General features: G+C 39.7%; 1 protein-coding gene across 2 annotated transcripts in view; it reads left to right on the top strand.

Moving 5' to 3' along the window:
• The first annotated feature begins 368 nt into the window (after positions 1-368).
• Positions 369-12418, top strand: part of LOC149068382 (uncharacterized) — a 186598-nt gene continuing 174548 nt past the window's right edge. Inside the window, exon 1 of one of the 2 annotated variants that reach the window (XM_089251525.1) lies at positions 369-1250. In XM_089251525.1, coding sequence (XP_089107651.1) covers positions 1235-1250 — 16 coding nt within the window. In that variant the 5' untranslated portion in view covers positions 369-1234. The remainder of the gene's footprint in view (positions 1251-12418) is intronic. The other variant, XM_089251524.1, reaches the window with a different exon arrangement.

Raw genomic sequence — 12418 nt, 5'->3', positions numbered from 1 at the left:
ATGAGAAATATTCGAAGAACAAAAATTACAGGAACGTCCCGTATTACGGGACACAAGTGGTCCGTACGTAAAATTGTTTCAGACATTTTACTAGTCCTTTTTCTCACAGAAAGGCCGACAAACACTGGTGTAGAATATTCATATTGCTTGAAGCTCAATACAAAGCATGATTACTGACCTCTTCCAAAAAAAAAAAAAAGCCTTGGGTCCACTCCTGGAAGCCCCATTCACCAACCTGCCCATTAGCCACACATGCCTTCCGTTCACCCTCTACAAAATAAAAATAAATGACTGTGCGAGCCCGCCAGAGCCCCGCCACAGCGGCCACGGTCTCCTCAACGATGATAGCACAACCCAGCCAGCCAGTCAGTCAGCTGTAGGCCACCATTCGAGGAGGTCGTGTCTCGACTGCGCTCTCGCATTGTGTGTGCAAGTGTCTGCCTCAATATCTCTCTCTCTCTCCCTCTCATATGCATTAATTTAAATATCTATGGTCAGTCCAGACGAAAATTTAAAAAAAAATTAAATTAAGGGATTATTTAATAGTTGAATAAAATAACCCTTTAAAAAAATATCCGTGAACATCTAGGGACTGAGATATTGATCCTCTATATAGTCGTTATATCCACCATATATTTTTCTATATAACATTGGAAGGTCAGTTAGACTAAAAATTTCGGTGTGGAGATTGGAAAGAGGCCTGGACCGGACATAAGGTGAAGGAACTGCAAGGATTTTTCTGGAGGAGAGAGAGAGAGTGTGCTCTCTGTTTTTCTCTGTCCGTGATATTGACCCAAGGGTGTACTCTCCCACCAACAAAATGGTGATCCTGGAGATGGACACCGACGGACGTTACCAGAGGTGTCTACCATCGGATTGTGCGTGAACGGAGTCTATTTTTGTGATTGTTGTCGTTGTTGTTCTCCCCCTCCCCCCCATCCCGGAATCATTCATGTTTCAGTGACTGTGCGTGTGTGCGGACATGATGAAGTTGGCGACTTGATCAGTTATACTGTACGGCATGTATAACATGTGAGATGTTGTCAAGAACAGTATTCGGTATGCAAAACTGTGAAATTTTTTGTGTTTGTGTGTTTTTCGATTTTTTTTTAAACTAGTCTAAATCCATGCGAGTGAAAACGTAACACTTGAGTAAACGTTGTGCACACGAGTGAAAATCGCCCTCGTTACATCTTTTTTGGAAGAGTGTTGAATAAGCCGCACCTGTTCACACATGTTGGCTTGGTACGGTAAGTGATAATTTCGATTATTATTCGATTTTAAAAAATAATCAATTTATCATTTTTGTAGATATATGTTTAGAATAATTTTATTAAGTAAATCTTTTTAAGTTTAACTGTGTTTTAAGATTATTTAAAGTACAGAAATTACGTTTTATGCTCCCCCTCGAACTCGATTTTAGAAATTAAAAATCGTTCATGCCTATTGATAAAAAATTTCCAATAATTCCGGGACTGATTAGGGGGTTCCGTAAGTCACCACAGCTAATAACTTTTCCTGATTTAAAAGAATCGACTATACCCTTATAATCTATCTTTAAAACAGTGGTCGCTAATTAGTGGCCCTGTAAACCGGATACGGCCACGAAAGCTTCGTATCGGCCCGTGGAATACCCATATTAATAATTTTTTTTTTAAGTATATTTCAGCTTAAATTTTAAATTAAGTATATTAAATTTCGGCCATTCTTTTTCAAAAATGACGAAGATCCAATAGCTTTTTGTGGCCTGTTAAGTCCAGTTTAAAAATTAAAAAAAAAACATTTTGGCATCATTAAAATCTATTATAATTCCGAGGAGCCTCTGTTTGATCAATGGCCCGTAAGTCACGACGGCAAATGTAATTTTTTTGTGGTTCATTATTCCATAATCACTGAGTGTAACTTGAGAAGAATCGCCAATACTCCCTCCTAATTTGTTTCTAAAACAGCAAATTAGTGGCCCTGCAAACCGGACACGGCCCACGAAAGCTTCGTATCGGCCCGCAGAATACCCAAATTAATAATTTTTCTCCTAGTTACATTTCAGCTTAAATTTCAAATTAAGTATATTAAATTTCGGCCATTCTTTTTCAAAAATAACAAAGATCCAATAACTTTTTTGTGGCTTGTTAAGCCCAATTTAAAAATTTTTGTCACTCATTATGCCATAATCAATGAGTGTAAATTGAAAAGAATCGACAATACTCCTTCCTAATTTGTTTCTAAAACAGCAAATTAGTAGCCGTGCAAACCGGACACGGCCCACGAAAGCTATGTATCGGCCCGCAGAATACCAAAATTAATATTGAAAAATAAATCCGAAATTTTCTAGAAATTATCTTTCAAAGATAACAAAGCATATATCCAATTCATTCTTTGGGGCCTGTTCAGCCCAATTTAATAATTAAAAACCATATATGTTCTGAAATCTCCACACTAATTCCGTGCCCCCCGTTCGATTCGGGGCTTTTAAGACACCACGACAAATAATTTTTTTATGATTCATTATTCTATAGTCGGTGAGTATAACTTGAAAAGAATCACCAATGACCTTAAAATTTACCTTTAAACGCTAACTATTGGCCCTGAAAACGGGACACGGCCTACGAAAGCTTCATATCGGCCCGCGGGCACACACACATTTCAGCATAAATTTTAAAGTAAATATTAAAGTTCGGCAATTCGTTTTCAAAGGTAACAAAACATTTTACCCAGCGACTTTTTTTGAGGCCTGTTGAGTCCATTTAAAAGAAAAATAAAAATCGTTTACGCGGAAAAATAAAATCTCCAATAATTTCAGGGCCCTCCTTTTTGATTCAAGGCCCCTTAAGACACCCCAGAGATGAATAATTTTTTTCACGACTCATTAGTTCCGTGGATAAGCTAATAAAGTCAGGGCCGTCTTAAGAGCATCATGGGCCCCCCGGGCAAAATGATTTTTCTGAGGCCCTACCAGTCAAGTTTTCGAAAATCTCAACCAGATCCCATTTTTGTGAGGGCCCCTTTTCTCCCGTGCCTTAAGGGCACTGAATAAATTGAGTATAAATTGAAAAGAACCCCAATCACCGTTCCACAGTTTGTCTTGGAAACAGTTTTCACAAACTGGATGACTCTCGAGAGCTTATCCGGCCCGTGGAATAACACAAATTGAAAAATTTTTAATGGTACATCTCAGGCATAATTTTGGGCCGTTTCTTTTAAAGATACGCATTCACTTTTGTTAAGGTCTGTTGAGCCTAAATTTAAAAATAAAATCGTTTTATCCTATCAATAACATCTCAAATAATTCCAGGGAGTCCCTGTTTGATTCGGGGGCCTTAGGGTCACCACGGGAAATAATTTTTGCGTGATTTATTAGTTCCATGGATTAACGAATATAGTGAGTATAAATTGAAAAGAATCATCACCATTACCTTCACAATTTGTCTTGGAAACAGTGTGCACAAACTGGTGGCCTTGCAAACTGGATGAGGCTTATCCGGCTCGTGGAATAACACAAATTGGTTTTTTTTTGTACATTTCAGCCATAATGATCAAATCAAATCATAAATTTCGGCTATTTTTTTTAAAGAGATATCCATTCAATTCCTTTTAAGGCTTATTGGGCCCGATTGAAAAAAATCAGTTGCGGGGGTCCACTATTCTATTCGGGGGGGGGGGCGGCCGTAAGACCACGATAAATAATTATTTTCTGATTTATAAGTTCTGTGGATATACGAATATATATAATGCAAAGAATTGCCATTACCTTCGCGATTCGTCTTAAAAACAGTGGAAGCAAACTGTTGACCCCCCACAAACCGAATGCGGCCCATGAGAGATTTGTATCCGGCCCGCGGAATACCGCCAATTGATAAATAAGCACACCTCAGCATAATTTTTCCGTGTAAATCTCAAATTTTGGTAATTTTTTTTTATGATTCCAGCATAAGGGTGTGAATATAATGCGTCCGTATTTGCGATTCTGGAAAACCGAATTTCAACTTTTTTTTTTAGCTTGAAAAACGCGGGTTTTTAACCAATCAGAGATGACGCGGGTTTCCAGAATAGGAAATACGGACGCACTATGTTCACATCATAAGAGAAAGGAAGGATATAATCATTTACATTAACTCATTAAATTTGAAAAAGTTGTCAAAAATTGATAGATACGGCCGATGAGGACTCTGTATACGGCCCGCAGATAGCGCACGATTATTATTTTTTGCAGCCACATTTCGGAATTTCAATTGCAATACTGCATTAAATTTCAGCCAATTTGTTTTAAGATTAATATCGTATTACTCAGCATATACCAACAGCGTTCAAGGCCCTTTTGAGCCTAATTCACAAATCTTCTAAGTATTCATAAAATCTTCAATAATTTGGGGGCCCATGTTCGATTCTGGACATGGGCCCCCAAAAAAAGACAACTCTCTCTCTCACACAAGTACTCAGATCTATAAACGCCAATGGTCAGTCAATTCACTTGAAAAGCATGGCTATTATGTACCTGCTAAATTTATATTTCAAACATGGGCCGTGAACTGATGGATACGGCCTCCTCAAGAGCTTCGTATCCGGCCCGTTGACTGTAATACATATATATTAGTTGAAAAATAAAATTTGTATTTTCTTAAAATTTTAAATACATTTTACAGTTACTATGTATAATACATATAGCCTTGAATGTTGTTTATTTATTACTACTAAAGACCCTATATATTAATGAGAGTTAATTTTTCTATTTACACATTTTGGTTTATACAGAATATAACCCAGATACAATGAGAATAATATTGAATACGGCCCGCTTCTGGCCCACATCTCGTTGCGCTAAAGTTTGCGACATTGCTTGCTATTTCGGAAGCTGTTTAGTAATCCTATCATTGCAAATACGAATTCCATACATCCCGACCAGTGTTTCCCAAAGTGGGTAATATCGCTCCCCGAGGAGCGATGGAATGATTCAGGGGGCGGTAGAAGCTTTGGGTTTTGTTAGCTCGAGTTGGGGGCGATGGGAAGAAAAATGTTTTGAATGGGGAGGGGCGATGGAACAAAAAGTTTGGGAAACTATGATCCTGACTGTTTTTGTCTTGTAATAGGGCTTGTGAAGGTGGCGAAGGGTAAAGCCACAACGAGCCGCGAAACAGTAAGGGCTTTAAAAATGGGATTAGAAACAAAGCTAAAATTTGAAACAATGCCAAAATATAGAATTAATAAAACGGGAAATCAGTGTTGTGGTGAGCTTTATTGGAAAACAGTGTTGTGTAGAGGGGGGGCCGTAAAATCTCTTTCCCCTGGCCTGAATACGGGACCTCATTCAAATACCTGAAGAAAGCCTCAGAAATTAATCTCAAGCGCTGATCGCACTTTTCCTATGGTTTTATCGTTTCAATCACAAAAATTTGTAAAATTTTAATTTGAAGTCAATAATTTTCTTGCTCAAAATTTTCAATTGGAGATATAGTTTTTATATATTTGAATTGATATTGAAATTTGAAAATGTTTTTCAATAAAAATTTAATCGAATCACAAAAAACTGTTGAGAAATATGTTTTTTCATTTTCAATATTCGAATTAAATTAAATGAATGTGGTTCGTATTTAAGACACTAGATGGCGCGATTTCATAAATGGAAGTTTTTCTTTCCCCCCCCCCCCGTCTAAAATAAAATCCCAGACATCGCACATGCCATTAATTTGATTAATGACTCCGAGATTTTTCCTCCTCGTTTGTTTATTCTTGGGTTTTTCTGTTTTATTTTCGGCGACAATGACCGCAAACGGACAAATATTTTTTGGATGACCGTCACGTGAGAAAAATTTCGAGCGTGGGGGCGTTCATTGCATGACCAATCCATCCCCGCCCCCCCCCTCCCCCGTGCCCTGAATACATATCACAAAATATCCGAGATAATTCAATAAGTAATGCTGCCTAAAGTGATGGTAAGAGATTTCGGTAAAAACTATGCCTGATTTTGAATGGCATTTAGCTTGACGAATTCGTCCCTCCCATTTTTAGGCATGGTATGAATGCATATGACGCGCCATTAGCCCCCTACGTATGAAATGCTTCGTCCATTTCGGTCTTGATGTGTTTGATGACGAACTGCTCTGCCTATATGGCCAAGAAATGAGCTTGATTCTTAGTGGAAGTTTGATGAGAAGCTATTTATCTTGAGCTGAATCACTGAGCTCATCTAGAGATTGTTGGTGTGTTTGATGCCGGACTTTAGCCAGTACAGTTAAGTGACCGCTTCAACAACTCGGGCCGTATCGGCATGTTGCAATTTACTGCCGCCATTAATGAGATGGGTTGGAAATGTGGTCGTCTCAAGCTCGTTAGGGAAAACATCTTAGCGATATCCTCTCTCGGGTTTGAACCTGGGACCGTGACGGCAATCTTGACTGTGGTAGACGAACATCTTATCACCCCACCGCTCGGGCGCACCAGTAAGTGACTGGGAGTTCTGTGTGAGGCTGTCAATCTTGCTGAATCACTTGGCTCATATTTGATGTGATGATCGATGGAGCATGCCTTTTGGGTGTGTACGGACTAGAAATCTACTTGACTGCGAGTTTGATGCGAGAATGTGAAACTAAAATACCTGGCTCATCTATGCCTTATGGATGAGTATAATGTGAGACTATTATGTATAAAACCAAGAATTTTCGGCTTGAATCTTAACTGACGTTTAATGCGTGGCTGTTTATTTTGAGTTGATTCACCTGGCTGATTCAGACCTGCTTGTTGCCGGGATTTAGGTTGTGTGGCCGAGAAATCGGCGTTGACCGAGAGTTCAATGCTAGATTGTTTAGTTAAAATATCTGGTTCATCTATGGCTTTTAGATGAGCTTAATACGGGACTGTGAGGGTGACTGATACGGGTGATCAAGAAATCGGCTTTAATCTTGACTGGAAGTTTAATGCGTCGCTTATGGTGGTTATCTAAAGCTGCATCACCTGGCTCATCTAGATCGTTTTCGATACATTTGATGCCGGACTGGTGCCAGAACGCAACGAGATCGACTTGAATCTTGCCTGGAAGTTTAATGTCAGGCTGTTTACCTTCAGCTGAATCGACCTGAATTTTGACTAGTAGTTTTGGTACATGGCTGTTACTGTTTCTGAATCACCTGGCTCATCTTCTTTGATGTATTTGAGGCTGTACGGCCAAGAAATCCGCTACATTTCTGTTTATCTCATCTATGCTTTGTGGATGAGTTGCGTATGGGGGGAAATAATGTCTGTAAGGCACCAAGAAATTGGTTTGAGTCTTGACTGGACGTTTAATGCGAGACTTTTTATATAAGCCTGTGATTCACCTTGCCATCTATAAATTATTAATGCTTTTTAAGCCGGGCTGTTGCCAGTACGGCCAAGAGATTGGCTCGAATCTTGACTAGAAGCTTAATGCGGGGGCTTAATTTACTGCGGGGCTGTTTATACTCAAAACCAAAACAGGTAACTCATTCAGAAGTTCGCTGTCAGAGCCTTGTGGATGTGTTTTCTGAAGGACTGTTGCCTGTACGGGAAAAGAAATCGGCAACAGCTGGGAGTTTACCTATCTCAAGCTAAATGGTTTATCTTCGGCTCGTTGATATGTTCAGTACCAGAGTGTTGGCTGTATGCCTAATAGAAAACTTCAGTTATAGAAACTCGACTGGACAACAATCAACACGAGGTTCAACAATCAACAACAACTGCTCAACACGAGACTGTTTATCCTATGCTCAATACTCGGCTCATCTTGGTCTTGTTGATGAGATGCATCCGAAACTCTGGGTTTGTACGTCCTAGAAACTCGACTTTCTCGGAGAGACTGACGGATTAACTAAGGTTTGTCTTGTGTCGAAACACTTCTCCCATCTCAGCTTTGCTAATGTGTTTAATTCCGGACTGTCAGCAATTTACTAGATTCGTATGGTGAGTTTACTATGAGGCTGTTTATCCAGAAGCTAAAATACCGTTTACGTGTTTGATGATCGGATTGCGGGTTGTGTACTACTGCAGCTGATTTATGCTAGGTAGATTTTTTTCCGTAATTATGAGTAATTTTTGAGTTTTATTGTAACGTTCCGCGGGAAATACTGCTGGTCATATTATAAGATTTTAGGGATTTCTTGGAATACGATTGTTATTTCAAGGACGAAATAAAAAAAAAATTGTTTGCTGCTTCCGAATTTTAGTTTTAATGCTGAAATATGATCTGATCTGGTTCGAGTTGACATGTTTAATGGTGAAAATATTCAAATGCTCCATTAAAGTTGCATACAAGCAGTGCCGTAACCAGGCAGGCGCAGGTCCACTTGGAAGTCCTAAATGCAAATTCTTGCAAATGCACAGGAATGGATAGTTACGGCACTGCATATAAGGAGGAGCACTGTGCTCATTTGAATTTGAGCATGTGCCGGAATTGTCGCACGAGTGTTATTCTTCTCCTGATGACCATAGTTTTGGGACGCATACAACTTTCTCGTCCTTGACGAGAGGACCGAATTTCAATAATTTCGAACATAACTTCTCTCTTTTGATAAAAAGGTTATGTACCTTCAGAGGCCTTCAGCATTTTTCAAGTCACGAGAATAGTCAATACTATGTTCGATATCGCAGGTCTCAAAAATCTTAATCTGAAACAGGCTGTCCTAAAATGGCCACCATTAACTTGTACGAAATCAGGCACAACTGGCGAGCTTCTCTTTGGTTGTTTCTGTGAGTATCATGCTGCTCAAGAGCAACAGATTCAAGACACCTGAAGGTGCATCACCCAATCATTTTCGGTGCTTCGTCCGAATTAATAACCCCTTCGAAAGACTACTGAAAATTCTTTTTCACTCTCAGCTAAGGACTGAAAAAAGAAACAATCAAAGCTCTCAAACACCCAATTTTCGTTAATCAAGGTTTAGAGAAACGAAAGTAATTTCTTATACAATAATTTCCAGTGAACTTTTTCTCTGCACGATGGCGATTAGAGATACGTAAAAGAAAATTCAGATCACAAAATTTTGAGCTTTCACAAAAAAAGAGATTCAGATCACAAAATTTTGAGCTCATTCACAAGAAAAGAGATTCAGATCACAAAATTTTGAGCTCATTAAAAACAACGAGATCGACTGATGCTAATCACGCACAAGCTTGTAAACTCTGTAGGTTACTGTTTTGGTCACTCACGAACCTGGTGCCTCACTCCCTAGGTCACAGTTTTGGCTATCACTAACCCTGTCCTCTCCCTCTCTAGGTCACAGTTTTGGCTATCACTAAGCTTGTCCCTTCCCTTTCTAGGTCAGAGTTTCGGTCATTAACTAACCTGGTCCTTCACTCCCTAGGTCACAGTTTTGGCTATCACTAACCCTGTCCTCTCCCTTTCTAAGTCACAGTTTTGGCTATCACTAAGCTTGTCCCTTCCCTTTCTAGGTCACAGTTTTGGTCATTGTCTGAACTCGCATTTCGTTCGGTAGGTCAAACATCTGGTTACTGATATGGTTTCAAACTCTATAGGTCAGTCTTTTGGCTACTCACAAACCTGGTTCCTTGCTCTCTTGGTCAGAGTTTTGGTCATTAACTAACCTGGTCCTTCATTCCCTTTGTCGCAGTTTTGGCCATCACTAACCCTGTCCCCCTCCCTTTCTAGGTCATAGTTTTGGCTATCACTAACCCAAAAAAAGTCAGATCACAAAATTTTGAGCTCATTCGCAAAAAAAAAAAAAAAAAAAAAAAAATCGCTCATACGGGTGAAAATTATGAAGATTTTGCATTTATCGCATCTATTTCGTAAATGCAAATTACGTATTCCTAATGATGATGCATTCCTCTCACACCCACACCCGTAAAAACGGTACAGATCCGCAGATATTTCCACTCACGTGGTTCAAAACCACAACAAAAACAACCGCAATCGGGAAATTTTGAACACAATCAAGTTCCAATTATAGTCAGTATTGGCTCACGTAGCCCATGACGAAACTCCAAGAATATATAGCTATAGTTATTTCCCATTTTATGGCAAAAAATCTACGTAAAAAAAAGAAGAACATGGTGCCGTTTGCTACTCCCTGAAATAACTTCGCACTTTAATGGAAGAAGACAGACATAGAAAGCTTTTTTGTGTGGGTTGTTTATTTTAAAATGATTATTTAGTACGTTTCAATTTAAGTAACTCGCGATCATTTCATGCAATCGTCGCTCGTTCAGAGATAATTACATTAGAGTGAAATGAGGCGGGGGTAGGCAAAGGGTCAGATACTGCATGTAGAGATGAGGTCCTTGTATTCTTGCTACACCTTTAAATAATTCTTTTGGACATTCACTGTCCTCGTCCCGCACTTTTCAGGTCACTCTTTTGGTCATTTATATGCTTGCACACTGTTACGGTCACTCAAATGATTGCAAACTCTCCTGATCGCACTTTTGGTCACGCACAAGCTTGTAAACTCTGTAGGTTACTGTTTTGGTCACTAACGAACCTGGTGCCTCGCTCTGTAGGTCACACTGTTGGTCAGTGGCTGAACTCGTATTTCCGTAGGTCAAACATCTGGTCACTGATATGGTTTCAAACTCTATAGGTCAGTCTTTTGGCCACTCACAAACTTTGTTCCTTGCTCTCTTGGTCAGAGTTTCGGTCATTAACTAACCTGGTCCTTCACTCCCTAGGTCACAGTTTTGGCTATCACTAACCCTGTCCTCTCCCTTTCTAAGTCACAGTTTTGGCTATCACTAAGCTTGTCCCTTCCCTTTCTAGGTCACAGTTTTGGTCATTGTCTGAACTCGCATTTCGCTCCGTAGGTTAAACATCTGGTCACTGATATGGTTTCAAACTCTATAGGTCAGTCTTTTGGCCACTCACAAACCTAGTTCCTTGCTCTCTTGGTCAGAGTTTCGGTCATTAACTAACCTGTTCCTTCACTCCCTAGGTCACAATTTTGGCTATCACTAACCCTGTAACCTCCCTTTCTAGGTCACAGTTTTGGCTATCACTAACCCTGTAACCTCCCTTTCTAGGTCACAGTTTTGGTCATTGGCTGAACTCGCATTTTGCTCCGTAGGTCACTGATATGGTTTCAAACTCTATAGGTCAGTCTTTTGGCCACTCACAAACCTGGTTCTCTTGTTTGCTCCTGGTTTGCTCTCTTGGTCAGAGTTTCGGTCATTAACTAACCTGGTCCTTCACTCCCTAGGTCACAGTTTTAACTATCACTAACCCTGTCCCCTCCCTTTCTAGGTCACAGTTTTGGTCGCTGATATTCTTCCAAACACTTTTGATCGCTCATATGCTTACAAACAAACCCTTTTGGCCACGTACCGACCTAATGCATTTTCATTATTTCCCATTTTATGGCAAAAAAATCGTAAACGATTAGTTACCAAATATTACCAGAAGGTAAAGGTGTCATCTAAAATAACGAAAAAGAAAAAAATTGCTTCAATGGCAATTATTTTACAGGATTTTCCGAATTTTTACGCAGGTAAATTACCGGCGTTTCAATTATAATTTACGCCGTCAAAGAGCGAAATCCTAACATTCGGAAATTACAATCCGAGTATAAGGACCGTAAGATGTTTAAAAAAAAAGGAAAGGACGTGGTGCCGCGCGTGTTTGAGATTCCCATAGAAATAACTTCAAACTTTAATGGAAGAAGACAGACACACATAAAGCTTTTCGGGGGGGGGGGGGGGAGGTTGTTTATTTTTAAATAATTATTTATTGCGCTTTAATTTAAATAACGCAATCATTTCGAGCAACCGTCGCTCGTTCGGAGATAATTACATTTCAGTGAAAAGAAAAGGGGGGACGCGGGAAAGGATCGGATACTGCATAAATGTTTGCTTTAATTAATTAATTTAAGGCGGTATAGACTCCGAATGATGATGATGTCTTTCTCACACGTGGTCGGTTGAGAGTGTTTGGTGATTTTCTTTCTTTTTTTTTTATCTGCGCTGTACTCTTTCTTGTTCTTAATTAAAGGTAACTTTAATTAACACACTCTCAGCAATTAGTGTCCGACTCCTCCGGTTAACTTTAATACCTTGATGGAAAATTAGTATAAAACGTATCTCTCTCTCTCTCCCGCTTTTTGTTCTCCGCCGCAGTAGCTATCGAAAGAAAGATCTTATGAGGGATGGCTTTTTAGGAAAAAATTGGATTGGATATCATTAGGGAAGTTCATCAATTGCTTGGTCCCGCGCTCTCTCGGTCACAGTTTTGAGATTCACTGACCTGGTCTTCTCGCTCTCGGGGACACAGTTTTGGTGAATCACTGACCTGGTCTTCTCGCTCTCGGGGACACAGTTTTGGTGAATCACTGACCTGTTCCATCGCTCTATAGGCCGCAGTTTTGGTCAATCACTGACGTGTTACCGGTTCCATAGCTCTCTAGGCCAGTTTTGGTCAATCATTGACCTGTTCCATCGCTCTGTAGGCCAGTTTTGGTCAATCATT

This window comes from Pholcus phalangioides, unplaced genomic scaffold (genome assembly GCF_987345545.1).
Source record: "Pholcus phalangioides strain wild (caught in Gottingen) unplaced genomic scaffold, Ppha-v1.0 ptg000027l_1, whole genome shotgun sequence".
Taxonomy (NCBI): Eukaryota; Metazoa; Arthropoda; class Arachnida; order Araneae; family Pholcidae; genus Pholcus; species Pholcus phalangioides.
Note: the sequence above shows the minus strand (reverse complement) of the source record. Positions and strands in the feature narration are given on the sequence as shown.